General features: G+C 41.4%; 1 protein-coding gene across 3 annotated transcripts in view; it reads right to left on the reverse strand.

Annotated features, from left to right (window-relative positions):
* SOAT1 (sterol O-acyltransferase 1) overlaps window positions 1-15869 on the reverse strand; it is a 28819-nt gene that overhangs the window by 2678 nt on the left and 10272 nt on the right. For all 3 annotated transcript variants that reach the window (XM_074832976.1, XM_074832977.1, XM_074832973.1), the window contains exons 3-15: window positions 14333-14391; window positions 9769-9917; window positions 9618-9677; window positions 9085-9192; window positions 7017-7299; window positions 5856-5934; window positions 5092-5173; window positions 4342-4387; window positions 3142-3271; window positions 2639-2736; window positions 1696-1794; window positions 1006-1141; window positions 51-196 (exon numbers count right to left, since the gene is read on the reverse strand). In XM_074832976.1, the coding sequence (XP_074689077.1) occupies window positions 51-196; window positions 1006-1141; window positions 1696-1794; window positions 2639-2736; window positions 3142-3271; window positions 4342-4387; window positions 5092-5173; window positions 5856-5934; window positions 7017-7299; window positions 9085-9192; window positions 9618-9677; window positions 9769-9917; window positions 14333-14391 (1475 nt within the window). The remainder of the gene's footprint in view (window positions 1-50; window positions 197-1005; window positions 1142-1695; window positions 1795-2638; window positions 2737-3141; window positions 3272-4341; window positions 4388-5091; window positions 5174-5855; window positions 5935-7016; window positions 7300-9084; window positions 9193-9617; window positions 9678-9768; window positions 9918-14332; window positions 14392-15869) is intronic.

The raw sequence follows: 15869 nt of genomic DNA on the forward strand, positions 1-15869 counted from the left end.
GACAAGCCACTCGTGTGTCAGTTATCCCATGGGAAGGGTCAGCCACTCACATTTTCCATAGGGCAGTACTGGCGGGCGTACCACTCCTGGCTGTAGAGGCAAATGATGACACCTTGGCCCAGGAAGAGGGATGTCCACATGATCACGTTCCAGATAGGCCCTTTCCGACGGTCATTAAGGATGAAGTTGAAGACCACTGGAAGGGTGAAATGAGAAGCATTGTTGAGAAAAACTCAAGATTAAAGAATCAAAGACCAACTGATTTAACATGATCTTTCCCTCCCTTCACTTCATCTCTGGAGCAACAAAGCTGCTCCGTGAGGTCAGTATAGTGCCAGAAAATCTGATTATGCTTGGCATCAGAGCAATTACTGTGAGCTGATTTTGACATTTACTTCCAATAAGACTGCCAACAAGCTGTCCCAACTGTATGCCTCTAGGGATCAGTATTGTTTGTGTTAATGCTGGTGACCAAGACCTGCTGGCAGAGGTGGCCTAGAGTTTATCAGAGCCCTCTAACTCGTTCTAGCTCAAAACCCAGAATGAAATGCAAGAGCTCTAACTTCTAAATGGGCTCTCTCCCTCGCTGCAGTAGCAAAGTAAAACTTGTCTTACACTATGACTTTAAAGAGGAAGACTTCCAGCCTGCTGACATGCAGCAATTCAACTAAAGGTTGGCAAAGAGGAAGCAGCGCTATTAAAATACGTACAGTGTCACATGAACAGTGGTCAGTCTGTCTCTCTTCCTACCCACCCACACCTTGCTCCTCTAAGGCCCAAGCCTGCAAACCCACTGTGTGTATACATACAGCTATTGAGCTACTTGGCTGCAAAAATCCAGTCACAAAGTTTGGACCCACAATTGCAACTCTTGGACGAGAAACAGTTCTGCGTGTTAGTGCCTAATGGATAACTGGCATCAGAAGAGCAAAGCATGCTTGTTTAAAAAAACAAAAAAGACACAAAATCCACAACCCACTCACATACCCTCTCCTGGGAACTTACTTCCAAAGCACATAAACAGGCAAAAGAGGACTGGATAGAAGTAGCCGAAGCAGATGCTCAGAACATATTCGTGCACAGCAGCTGATACTGTGAAGACAGATAGCATAGCTGCTGCTTTGAACTTCTTACCAAAGAACTGGAAGAGAGAAGAATACCAAATATTGTAACTTCTTAGTTCAGCTGTTTCAACATCGATTATTGTTTTTTGGTTGGGGTTTTTTTGTTGTTGTTGTTGTTGTTTTTTGGTTTGTGGCTTTTTTTTTTTTTTTTTTTTAACCTGATCTAAGAGGTGGCTGCTCCAGCCAAGATGCATACATGAAATGTTAAGTGCTTTACAGAGTACCTTGGATTTTAGGTGTTTTTCTTCAGGCATATTTCTGGTGTCCTGCATAAATACTCAGGTTGAGTCCACTCATGAAATATCTACCATAGCTCAAAACAGCACAACATGAGTTCAGACTGTTGAATCAATCCTTACACTCCTGCGTCTCAGACCCACATTTTGTGCACAGTAAGGACTTGGAAATGAGCACTGGATCTCTAAAAAGCACAGTGGCTACCCACAGCAGCTGAGGTAAGACATTTTTGTGCTTCTCAATGGACAGTGATGCTGCATCTTGACAAATGTACCGTCTCGCTCGGTCGTTAAATGTTTAATTAACAAAAAGAATACATCTGCTTGTTACTCACCCAAAGGAAGTCCCTGTAGGCATAGTAATAGAGCCAGTCATGTACTACCACGTTCCACGTTCGGTAGTAGTTTGCATAGGAAGTGGAGTTCCACCAGTCCTGAAAGCACAGTTGAAACAGTAAAAATCTAATTAAGCATAAAACATTTTACAGGATTCTTGGATATCAAGTTGAGAACTATTGATCAGAATACTACCAAGCTACTATAACAAGTTGCACTGCAAAATAATGCATTCCATTGCACTTTCTACATTTTACTCTGTATATCAAAGCTTGATTTTATCCCAAACTGCAGTGGCTGATAAAAGAATAAAAATAGTGCTAACAGAACTATTGGGTAGGTCTGGTGGCTGGTTCTGTTCGTGTGCAGGGTATATTACCTTAAAACCAATTCAGACTGCCAAGTAGAAATCAGGTCTATTCTACAGCACAGTAACAAACTTAAGCCCTAAAAGCACAAAACAAGCAAAACACTGTGGGTGCTTCGTTTGGTAAAGATAACCTTCAGCTTCCTCCTCTTTCCTTTTCATTAGGAAAACAAATTTTAAAAGCTTTTGTCTTGGTTCAGCTAGGATAGGGTTAAGTTTCTCCAGCAGTGGGGAGGGAAGCTCTAGCCAGGTTATTCAATGCCATGCTGACGTCACATCCGGGGCGCCCAAGCATGGGAAGATTGGTAAACGTGGGGTGTGTGGTCACTCTCCTCACTGCTGTATCGGTATATCTCTTGTTCTGTTCATTGTTATTACTGTTGTTATTGTTGTTGTTCGGTTTGTTGTTGTTACACTGTTGTATTAAATTTTTCCTTATCTCAACCCCGGGTTTGTATTTCACTCCCTGCCCCGCTCTGGTCAGAGGGCGGGGGAGGGGCAGTGGCAACGTGGTCTCCGGTCCTGGCAGGGCCTAAACCACCACAGCTTTATAAATTTTAACTCCTGCTTCTTACCTTATAGAACATCCTATCTGCAAAGCGCAGCATCTCAGCAAATGCGTTAAGCCAACAGTGAAGGAACGCAAAGAAAACCAGGAAGAGAATCAGTACACCTAGAAACAAGGTAGAGTCAGACCTATTTTGTAGTGTTTTCTCTCAGCTATAGGCAGCAACACATAACAGTCAAGACTGTTACAGGCACTGACACAGATGAGCTTCGTGCCACCTAAACAAAGAGTAAAAGCATTTCAGTTTCTCATCACACCAGGTCATGCTTACCCCAGAGGCCAATAGCAAGGCTGCTGCAGAGCCTAGAACCTGACTTAGAAGATGGTTAAATTCAAATCCAAGCTTTTATTTTGTGCTGTTGATTTTAAAGTTTAACACCATAATGCTGAAGTCTGCCCACAAGACCCCCTTTGCTGATCTGTGCCTGCCAGTAATGCATCTCATATGAAGCACTTCCCCTCCCATCTCTCTTCCACAAAGATATAGTCACTCCTGAATCTGTGTCTTACCTGGCAGAATGGAGTTGAAGATACAGAGGACCAGCCCTCGAAGATTGAAGGTTTCTTGACTACTGTTGCGAAACTGAGGAATGCAGAGTCTCACAAAGATGTAGTAGGCATAGAAAAGTGAACCAAGCACCTGGAACAACAACAAAAAGAAGTCTGACTCTGTAAGAGAAATGCACAATTAACACATCACCACTTGACAGCTCTAGGAGAGGAACAGCAGCTGTCAACACAAGCCAACATAATTTATTTTACATTGCTGCTAATAAACTTCCCTAAGGGTCCAGGCAGAAAGTAAGCCACAGCCATATCCGTAGCATGTTGACAGCCAGGAGCAAAATCAACTTATCTTTTTCACTACAGGAGCTCTAAGTTTCTCCTAGTTGTATCAACTCAAAAGTTATGACAAAAGATTTAAGCCAATGCCAAAGTAAGTGAAGAAAGTACCCTGTGGTCTAGGTCCAAGACAAGGGCAGAAATAATTGAATAATATCCCAAAGGAGATGTTTACAGGTCAAACCATCTCAGCCCTTCTCTGACTTATGAACCCATGTTCTAGAGGTTAAGGTCAAAATGCAAGACACTGCTTTAAATATTCCAACTGCTGTAAGCCAGGTGTGCGCTTTGTCACTCTCTGTTGTCAAAGAGCAAGCAGCCAAAGACCTTTTCACGCTTTGTTTTTTCTTTTTTTTAAAAATTGTTTTGCTTTTTAAAATATGAATGCATTGTGTGACAGTAAAAGTTTCAATCACACAAAGCCATTAGTTGGCAACACATCCGCAAGAAGCTATTGAAACTCACGTCCAGAAATATGAGGATAAGGTCAACATTAAGCTCAAATAAGCACTGAAGTTTTGGACTCTAGGCGTCATTATTTCAAAATCGGTCCAAATATCTGCCAACAGGTAGCTGTGCCAGAGCATGACAACACATTGGTATAACAAAAGAGGGCCACAGCATGGATATTGCACTCCCCAGCATGTGAAGCTTTTGTTTGAATGGAATGGAGTCTAAAGGCTTGTTTAAGCAAGGATTTTTTTTTCCTTTGACAAGATCACTGTTTCTTTTTTTAGTCACTAAAGTATTCTTTTCTGGTAAGGCCACACCAAGTAAACTGTGATTTAATGCCTAAGGGAGAACTGTTCAGCAACACAGTTTAGATGACCTCTGGCAATGCATTCTTCAGAAAGCTGCACTACTCACCTGGGCAAACTTGGTAGCCACATAGCCCCATCTTATCATGGGATTCCTAGGAAAAAGAACACATAGTATCATATCTAAACAGGACCTCAAAGCACCAAAAACCTCCTTCAATTATTGATTTTACTGACCTATACTCTGAAAAACCCTGGGTTTTGAATTCCCGAGTTCTTAATCGCCTGACATCCAAGAGATGTCTGCCCGGATTGCTGGTTCCTCACTTTCAACTACAGCAGCAGAACTACGGCAATTCCATAAATGGAAAAGTATCTGGAGGACAGCATTACACAGTTACGTAGGTGGTGGCGATCTGCCCGATAGTCACGTAAAGGACTGCTGACTTGACACTGTCAAAGTGCAACCCAGCAAAGTACAGAAAAGTTTAGGAGCTCCCAGTTTTAAAGGCTTCAGCCTACCTCGTCAAACTCAAGAGACAGGGCTGCTTATTAGCACCACATCAAACACCACACATGCCTACTGCAGGAACTGTGCTGTCACTAGATACTCAGTAGCAAGTTCTTAAATTTGTGCACTTCCCAAAGAAATAAAACTGGAACTGTAAAGTCAAAATACTATTAGTGTTAGAGTGAGTTTTCATCAAGTCCTGCCCTTGCCAGGTTACTGACTTAACCATATCTTTATGAAAGCTCTAACTTATAAATTGAATAGATCACATCCAGGGATGCTTATTGTTGGCTTCAGTTTTTAGACTACTTTAATGTTCTATTGGTGTTGCTCTATTGCTCACATTACCTGGGATAGTTGTCTCTGTAGATGAGGGTGGGAGCAAAGAGGAAGTAGAGGTATTGAGAAATTCTGGGAATAGGTACTGTACCTGGAAGAGGGAGAAAAAAAAAAAAAGAACACTGCAATTTTTTGCTTACTGACAGTTTGGTTTCCCCAGTACCCTTTCACAACACAGAACCCTTATCACCTCAAAAAACCTCAGTCTAGAACTAAAGGTGTGGGATTTGCAGAGAATAAAAAAACCTAGACCTATCAGATGGACTCGCCCCACCATGAAGCATACATAAAAAGTGAGGGTGACTAACAGGCAGTGCAGTGCTAACACCTTGATATCATGTTTCCTTTCCTCCTAGGGAAGCTGAAGCTGTAAAGCCTGTATCAACACGTGGGTTCACATTCAGCTCTGGCATGCCTTGCTTAAAGAGCTTCTGTGCTTCTACAGTTGCTGCCATTTCACTGGGGGTGTGCAGGCAGCCTCTACACACCTTTTTCTCCTAAAAGCAGAAATAAGGAGTCCTGTTGAAGCAAGACTTGAGACACAGAGATGACTTAGACCTGAACAACAGTCTAGCTTGTTGCCTATTACCAAATGAAAAGGTTCAGGCTGAAATTACGATGCAGAAGGTCAGCCTAGAGCCCCATCACTTGCCCATTCAAAGTCACCTACTCAAATCCTACCTCTCCAATTCATGAGGGCAGCTCAAAGCAATGGAGGGAAAACAAGAGCTGGTTATGCACTGCTGGCAAAAAAGGTAGGGCAAATTACTCACTGGACTTGTCCTTTACAGAGGACAGGACTCTGGGCACATTCTCCCGGACAAATGAATGAGCCTTCATAACAAGACGAACCTGTAAAAACCAAGAGGATATCAGCTTAATACTCTTACTTTCCCAACTTCTCAATAAAGAGTGGATCAACCATTTTAAGGCAACACCTTCAACATCTTGTCTTCTCTCCACTTTACTCCTTTTACAAGGAAATGGCTGCTTCCTCTACCCACCAACCTATTTAACTGACATGAATTTAAAACACTGCAAGGTGAAACATGCAGTAACAATCATGGCTCAGGAAAGTCAAAACACATCTCATTTACACTCACAGGACCACAGCGTATGCAAGGACTCCAAATCACACCGGTAAGTCACTAACAAATTAATATTAACTTAAAATTGAAGAAAAACCCCCCTATTTCAATAGGTCAGTATGTTCCAAAGTCTTAAAACTGAAGCCTGAAGCGATTACCAGTACATTGGAATAAGGTGGTGCCCCACATAAATAGTCCACAGCTATGGAGCAGGGGTTTCTGTTTGTTTTAACACTGAAGGACCAAAAGGAGGGCTAGTCCAAAGTTAATTCTCCAAGCCTATACTCTCAGCCCTGACCATCCTTGTTTTAACCTAATGGTCTGACCAGTCTTCCACACTCTTGCACTCTTCCCCCAAAAAAGAAAATTCCACTTTCAATAAAGTTCTGACTACAAGGCAAAGACAGTTGCTTCTTGGGAACAGAGAGGGAAACAGGAACCACTTGTTGATTATGTACTTGCCTTTTCTTTTTTTTTAAAGAGAAATGTTACAGCTTCCTTGTGAACTATGGCACAATGGGTTCTTAAAACTGGATTTAAGCATCTAGCATCCACAAGACAACTAGAAATAAATAGAATTTCAGCCATGAAGTATGTTCATAAAAACCCCATAGTAAAATCTTAAATACAGGGTAAAAAAACAAGTGGTTTCCAGGTCAAAATGAAGTTTACTGTCTACTTTTTCTTATTAGACTTGCTGCCTGTAAGTCTCTCCAAGTCAAAGACAAACTCCACAGCCCTGGCTTAGTTTAATGAATAAAAGCAACACTGACTCCTTAGGAAAAAGGACGTTTCCATTCTGAAAACAAGAGTCAGTATCTCTGAAGATACTGGGTAGGGACCTACCTGTTCCAGTATTACAATAAAACGGGAAGCTGGAGGCAGGGCATATGATACAGCAATATAGGTTGGTCCAAATCCAAGCCCAGCTGTTTGGAATAGTGTGAACAACATCCCATAGAAAAGAGAGCGGAGTACACGATGGGAGGAACTGCAGTGGCCTTGAGCCCACCAGATGAAAAGGTTGTATGGAACAAAAACTGTGGCACAGAACATGCACAGCCAAGTACAGAAGACGACTGGGAACTTCCCAAAAACAAAGACCAAGAGATCAAATCCTAGGACCAGCCTAGAAGGCACAAGGAAAGAGACAATATTCAGTGTCCATTGTTTCATCAGAAATACTTCCGCTCCACAAAGTGGCTACAAAATGCAAAGCTACCAGACCATAACTGTTTGATGGTTTAGATAGAAGTGATTGGGGCAATCTCCAGCTCAGAAACAAGAGCACTGTCTGTGGCAGATTGAAGTGACCATCCTCAAGCACACCAGAAAATAAGAGATGAAGGACTCATGCCATCAGTGCCATCACGCATAGCTTACCTTCAAATCCCACAGAGCTTAAAGCACATCTTCAAGATCAGCATGTGCTGTAAGAGTAGGCTCAAGCTTATCCCTGCTAAGAACAAGCACGTGACTAAATGATCCACTGCTGAACCAGGGTCCAAAAGAGCTTTTGGGGAACACTCCCAGGACATCATCAGTATTACATTAAGAATCAGTTCTTCCCAGGAGTTTTTAGAGGCTTTTTCCCCACCTCTATAAGCATGAAGCATTTTAACATCTAGCATTCAAACCTACTTTAATTCTACTTTGTGAAATCTGTAGGTATTCCATGTGGATTCAGTTTAGGAGTCACCCAAAAGGCTTAGGGTCATTAGATGGTCAGTCCAAATATGTCCAACTAGTGTGCACCAGATACTTTAGTTCATTAATCAAGCTTAAAATGTAAGGACACAAACAAAAGGATGTTCAACCTTACTGGCTATCAAAGTCACCAGAGCTTACTCCTATGCATAAGCAGCTCTTCTAAGGTCAGAGGAGAAGGTAGTATGGAGTACACCAACATAATTTATTTTTTCTTATGTAGAGGCTCAATAACAAACTGGATCCAAATTATCAGATCTACCTGAGAACACAGCAAAGATTTTTTTTTTAATTAGTTTTTTTCAACTATGCAGAGAATCCAGCCCTATTAGTTGATTTTAGAGGTAAATACATATTCTCCCCCAATGTCCATACACTATTAAGTTAGGATCAGCTAAATGATATTCAATAGTGCATGAGCCTGTTCTTATACCTAGACAAGAGGGACAGTGATTATAATCAAGATACAGCTCTAGTTTGTTTTTTTTGTTGTTTGGGTTTTTTTTTTTTTTTTTTTAACACTGAAGATCAGATAATCAGCAAGATAAACACGTAATCCTACTTGTGTACATGAGATACAGTTTGCCAAAAAGATACTATTTAAAGCAATAAGCAAGTGTGAGGAGAGCAGTCTTTCACAATCTTGCTCACAACTGGCTACCTGCAAAGCACAATCTTAACAGAGACTGTGCCAATATCCTTAAGACTTTTTTTCCACTCAAGAAAACCAAAAAGGTTTATTTTTATTTAAGTACAGTGTTCCAGAACTGTTGTTTTTAAACAGAGGAAAGACTGCTGAAGTATTTGAAGTTTTTCTAAACACAGTCCTCCTTCAAGCAACACAAGCAGCTGAAAGCTGCTGTTTCATTAAATATATTCAGCTAAAGCAGACCACGTTCAGTGACGATCCCTCTCTTTTGCCAGCCTTGTGATGAATGAAGCACATTAGGCCAAACTGTGCTGGCCATAATTCTCATGGAATACACCAATCTGTAGAATTTTTTTAATATCTAGCAATGACCATATCCCCTCCACAGGAATTCCAGCATATATTTTAAGTCTGTCAAGTTGAAAACCCCCTTTCCAACAACAGCCCAAGGAAGGATTCCCCCTTCTTTCCACACCATTCTGCAGTTTCATGTACCGCTGGTGCTCTGGAAGCAAACATTTCCCAGCCCTGGCCCTTGTCTTTCCTAAGCACGCTTACCTTCCTTCATCAATGAAGTCTACTAAAAGTGTGCTGAGGATGAAGACGATGAGAAGAGCGATGAACATGTGGTAGATTGTCCTGATGTGACTCACTTCAAACAGCTCACTAAGGGAGAGATTCAAACGCTATCAGGCCATTCACACAGCTCATCACCAGTATGTTAGCTTTCCAAGCGTTTCACAGTACAGTAAGATGACATCACTGCCATCCCAATTCAAGAGACTGAAGTTAATGTACAATTCGGGTGCCAATCTACACAGACACCTCCTCAGTTCATCCTCAGACAAAGGATAATTAGCCATTACCTCAGTGGTACTGAGAGAACTGTAATTAAGGTTTACATTCAGGGAAGCCTGCAAGCTGTATTAGAGGTGTTTTAGAAAGAAACAGAGAAGCTTAAACAATTAGTTTACATGGGTTTGAACATAAGACCGTGGGTGGTGGTGGTGAGAATACCTCAAAGCAAAGGCTAATTATTTGCTGTCAAGGGTATTTTCAGTCAATTTAATGGAAAATGTGAAGTTACTCACTCCAAGAGGGACCTCCTGGCAGTAAAGATCTTCCCGTGTTCTGGAGGGGCCCTCAAGGTCCTGCAAACAAAGAGAACATTTGAGACAAGAAAGCTAGTAAGACTTCCAGGAAATGTAACATTGTTCTAGGGACAGCTGAAAACTGACTGACTTGGCTTTGTGCTGTTCCTTCTCTGAGCCGGAAGCTGGGAAGTGGGAGGCTGAAGTTGAGGAATCCAGGAATGCTGATTTTGCCACCAAACTGTTCACAAACTCTGTGAAGTGACTGTCCACTTCCTTCATAAAAGCTGGCTTCAATTGCTGACAGAGTAAAAACGGAGAAGAAAGTTATTTAACTCTCTGGATACATTTTAATAAAATATTTATATTCCCTTTTATCCCAGAGCAAGACATCAAGAAAACATTCCTGTACCATCTGCCTACAGTTGGAGCCAACTTGGACAAGATCAGGGGCTTATCCTGGCCTGTTCACACACCTCAGGCCAGAGGACTTTGACTAATGTTTATCTTCTCTATCAGATGCAACACAGAGGAGCAAAGTAAACATAGTGATCTTCATATATATACACGTCTGGAGTGGCAGGTATTTCACATTATTCTTACGACTAGAAAAAAGCAGGCAAAGTGAATTCCCTCAAGGAAAGAAAAAGGCAACAGGTGTTCACTGTATTTCAGTGAGAACTTTGGGAATCTAAAGATCTTAAGATCTCTGGCACTTCAGAAGACAGTGATTTGTAAGAATTCTGAGAATTCAGTTCCTTAACGTCAAGTCCTCAGACACCAAATGGTTTTCCGAATACTCGAGCCTGGTGATGAAGCATAGCTGAAAGCTGATCCCGAGTTCCTGAACCATAAGCCTTTTGAGAATGCTTTGCCAGGTAGCCAACATCTTCAGCACAGGAAATAGGCAAGTTTCAAGAAATAACTTCAAATCTAAGTACATACTGTGTTTTGGTTTTTTATGCAAGTGTCTACTAGAACATCTGTCTGACCATCCTTTTGCCTGGGATTTTTCAAGTTTGCCTCCAGATTCAAGGTCCAAGTCTTTCTACATGATAACTACATGTTATTTCATCAGTCTTCCTACTGATCAGCCACTTAAGAAACAGATATGTTTCCCTGATCACCTTCAGAATTCCCAACTGCTACCTCCTTTCTAATTTTTAAGGCTGAAAAGTAACAAAATCAAGAAATCTATTTTCAAGGAAGAAAAGAAAGAGCCTGGAAGTTGTGCACAAAAATGATGCTTCCTCAAAGGCATTTGTGACACTTGAGCTTATTTGTCAGTAGGTGTTTATGTTTCAGTGCCTAACTGTTATGCTAAAGAAAGCTGGAGAAGCATTTTTTTGCTAAAAAGGAACAGGCACGAGGTCTAAGAAAAGAAGGAAAAGCCAGGTAACTGAAACAGGGGCTGTTAGCTCTAAGCTGCAGCAGTGATATGCTTACCTCCTACATGGACCTCTTTCCACAACTGTTTTAAGGGGTCTGCTTCCACTGATGGATGCTTGTCATCCATGATCTATCCTTCATTTTCCAAGCACACATGGATTGATTTTTATACAGTAGATCACCCAAAAAACTAAGCTAAAAGGCCCTCTAGAAGCAAAACTTGTAGGCTAACAAAATATATTAATAGATCATGTATTCTTACAAAACGCTACTGCATAATGTGACAACAGTCCAGTAAGCAAGTTTAGCTTTCTGGCAGGAAATACAAGACAATCTGAAATGAGACCACATAAAACCAGAAGACCCTGAAGTCAAGATGCATCAGAACTCTACACTCCTCCTGTTTCATAGTGGTCAGATCCAGAGAGATCTCTTGAAACAGAAGCTGCAGTAGGGGGGAGGAGCAGATTAATATTTAACTTAATAAAAACACTCTTCCCCTATTTGGCAGCTGCCAGCATAGAATAAACAAGCTTCACCAGTCCTTAATGAAACAGAAGCTCTTAGGAGCTGGCTACTCTTAGCTATTGCTTTTCTGGGAGGCAGAGAAGAGGATTGTCTCCACAAGAAATGTGGACTTGCTCCTTTAAAAACAGGAGGAAAAAAAACCCCAACACTGAGTACTTTGGAACTACAACCAGTAACAGAAGACGACTCCTGCGCTCTCTGGCACAGCCTGCTTTTACAGCATGCGTGCACCTATCCCTACCAAAGAAGTCAAATCAAAATTCCTGTTCCTCTTGGAACACTCAAATTTCCATGCCAAACAAAGCATTATTAATTCCTACCAAAACCCTGTCTGTTTTTTTAAAGTCTCTCCCCCTTTTTTCAGCCTAATCACCTCTCAGCAAGAGTTTAACAGAAATTACTTCCTTAAGCTACGTCTTCCTTTTAGTTAGTACTCTGCTGAGATTGCCTCGTCCTAATACAACCCTCCAGGGCTGAGATCAACATACACATGTGTTTGGATTGGGAGAGCAGGGCATGAGTTCTCATTAGATTAATTAAAATACAACCAGAGCATAGACCCTACAGTAACTGCAATTCTGTACAACAGAACTGCACAGATTGTGCTACATTATCAGCTATTACTACTGCCATTCAAAGGGCAATCATCTACTTGAGCAACTGCCAGAGTAACTGTTAGTGCTCAGTAAGCCAAGTGCATTCCACCCAGTCACCAAAGAAATGAAACTTAAGAGCACACACCTCCCACCAGCCTTCACTACCACAGGGCACAGATACACAGATGGCCTTGCTGTAGTTTCCCCCAACAGAGAGCACTTAACCAGGAGTTTCCTAAAGGATGCCTGAAGTCTCAGACAAGGAACTGGGCAGATCCAATCAACTGTCACCATTAAGTTTTAAACAAAAGAATCAGATCATTACAAAACGAAAAAAAGGGTCAAGCATGAGAAGAATACTATGCCATAAAACGCTGGCCAATAATTGATGAGACGGCAGAGAAAACTGAGGGAAGTAACCCTGTAGCTTACTTAAAGTTGCAAAAGTTCCCCAGAATTTTACACATTCAAACAGATCTAGTAATTTCAGTCACTGAAATATGACAACGTCCAGCCCTGACCAAGTGACAGAACACACCACTCTCAACTCAGTTTAGGATGAATAAAGAATTAGATTTTCAGACAGATGCATGAGACATTCTGTGCATGAGCAACACCTAGCACCTACAAATCCCACTTAAATCAGTGGGCGTTGTCAGCGACCAGCCCTTTTCAGAAGTCAAGCACCTTTCCAGACCTCAGATACCTATCATCTAAGAGGTAAAGTGCAATCCAAGTCTTTGTTCCATGGCTCACACAGCAAAAGGGCCAGGCGCTCCAGATTCTCAGGAATTTTACAGTAGATGGAGGCTTTTACTTAGCCTTATGGCTATTATTGTAGCTTTGAGGCATGTTAAACAAATTTGCAAGCTGCCTAACTCAGAGCTTAAGACCTGAACTCCCTGTGTTTTGGGAGAAATTTCAATAATTAAAGCACTACTGCTGGTTTTCTTCAATTCTCTTTGCAGATAAGAAATCACTTTGTCAACAAACTAGCATGTCTCAAAGCTGGTGGCCAGAAAAAAAAGATTTAGAAACAAGAGACATTCCTGAAGAAAGAAACCCTAGATCAAATTTTCCCCTTGCAACCAACTTGTGTTCCCTGGAACCTGGAACTTACAAAGCTACATGTGCTTAACAGTCAAAGCCTTCTCATGCAAGCATCTGTTGCCAACACAGTGATTCGCAGCGGCTGTTTTGTCTGCAGACAAAAGATAAGACTTGCTCTGTCATGTCCTCAGTAAGAATCATTCAGAGAAACAGCGTATGAAATAAAATTCAGAGCTGACTACCCCTCTAATGTGCTGAATTTTAGGAGCTTCACCACAAAAAGCAGCACAGCTGTTGCAGAAGGCATTTAAATACACTTTAGTTATATCTGTTATAAATTTCACACCACCTATAGAGGTGAAAGAGACTTTTAAACAGGAAAACATCCCAAAGTTGCAAGAAATTTTTCTCTAAGTATCCACTCCCTAATATTCACATCAGGTTGGCACAATTAGATGACTTCATCTTTACCGTGGAATCCTCTGCAATAAAATGAAGCAAGAGTGCTGGACAATTTGCCCTGAAGAACATGCATGCTACAAAACAATGGTTAACAAGGAGAGTGCGGTTCATTGTGAGGTAACTTCATTTAATTTGGGCATAAATCACCTTAACACAACCTAAGACAATGGCAGCTCACACAGATGCAGATGATGTTAGAAACACCCAGTGCTATTTTCTTTGAAGATATTGCTCACTGACAAAAAGAGCGGGACCAAAGCTCAGGAGGGCCACCTCCCCAGCCAGGGCAACAGAAGCTGTGGGATACAGGCTACACGCCACCCTTTATTCAAGGGATAGCAGGACACAGAGCATTTTAAAGTCTAAATATGCAAGCAGGCTAGCTGACGATCACGCTGCCAAAAGTTAGTGGTGAGGGAAGTTCCATTTTATTTACAGGCATCAAAGTTCATTCTTATCTTTGGACTTCAACCTATTGGGGTCAAGTAAGACCAAACTGCATTTGATAATACTACTCTCGTGCAAAGTCAAAAGTGACGAGGAAGAGAGAAAGAGGGCTGTATAAAAGTCACTGCAGTCAAGCTATGACTGAATAGGGATATTTGTGTTCCAGGACTAGTGACTCTCCAAAAGACATTCAGGGTCAATTATGCCACTCCTCCCCACAAGCAAGCATTAGAGTATATTTACCTCAGCTTCTGCTATTAGCTGCATTTTCCTTGTTATCACATGGTCGACATCAACCCGGCCTAAGGAAGGAAAGCAAATATTTAATATTTGCATTTTCAGTGATGCAAGCTGCATGTCTGAAAACACAGAAAGCACAACATACAGTACCGTAGTCACCGATTTTTTTATTCATGCTTCTGACTTCTAAATTCATAAGCTATGACCAAGTATTTTAAATAGCCATTTAGGATCACAGCACTATAAAGTGTTAACAGCTGATAACGTGCTGGATTTTTGAAAGCTTTATTTTCCATCATCAACTCTGCAAATCTTCCCAAGGTCCCTAAACATATTCAGCCTTGAAGCAGCAATTAGAACAACCCTTAGAAGGTCATATCCAAGGCTGATCTTTTATCAGAGCCTTATCTTCTGCAGAGTGAACTAGGCGTAAGATTAGGTTGTCTGGAGGTCTCTACATTGCCAATAGACAAGGCAGTCAAGTCAGGACTATCTGTAAAATAAAGTAACCAGCTCTGAAAGCAGCCTAAATGGCAAGCTGGAAGGTTGTTCTGTGTTCAAACCTGGCTGCTCCCACCCCTTTCATCCCCCAGAAGTGCTAGACATGTCTGACTGTACTCCTCAATATGTTTCATCACTTAAGCAAACAGTTAGGTCTAACATGCTGTGAACAGCATCTGACTTATCATTCCTAATACCATTGGCTAATATGTAAAGCCTCAAATATCACCTTTCTTTTGTTTAAAGAACCATACACATCTGAGATGCCTCTGTTACATCAAGCAGAACATAGACAAAACAGACATTTCAGACTAGTTGAGTTTTAAGACAATGTCTGCAATGGTTGTAGAGTGCTGGCAAGCCAGCTGGTGTTTCACTTCTCCAATAAGAACAGCAACACAGAAGATAAAGTTACTTAAAACAGAGTATTGCACATGAAGGAAAAGCAAGATTAAAGCAGCAATATCTACCCCACCAAATACTAGTCAGGGTGAAAAGACAGCAACAAACCTTGCCTTGTGCATGGCCTTTGGCAATTATAGCCACAACAGTACCTCACACAGTAACACACGGCCAGTGTTACAACTTGCACATTCAGTATCTAAGACAACATCACCACTTTTAGAAAAAGAGGTTACTGAACTGATTCTCTACCAACGTTTCCAGTGAAGCACGAGCTAACAGATTTGCAGTAGAGGTGTCAATGTTGCGCTGCTGTGCGATGAGAAGACAGATTCATAGCAGTATCACAGTTCATAATACAGCCTCCCTGTATGTGCGCAGCCTACGTACACAAAATGCAGTGTGTTGTTTTAATAAATGCACATGCTTCTGTGATACACACTAGTCTGAAGGTGCTCCTATGAGCAACCAGTTGTAAGACCTGCTTTAGAGATTTCTCCAGTATTGGAACTGTAGTTGAGTTAAATGAAACAAGGGGCTTTATCTTCAATGAAGCTATGCTCACTTGTTAGCATTAATTCCCCCCCCCCACACACAATCAAGCAGGAAGATCATTTTTTGTCTATAAAAACTGCTA

Source organism: Strix aluco, chromosome 8 (genome assembly GCF_031877795.1).
Source record: "Strix aluco isolate bStrAlu1 chromosome 8, bStrAlu1.hap1, whole genome shotgun sequence".
NCBI classification, from domain to species: Eukaryota; Metazoa; Chordata; class Aves; order Strigiformes; family Strigidae; genus Strix; species Strix aluco.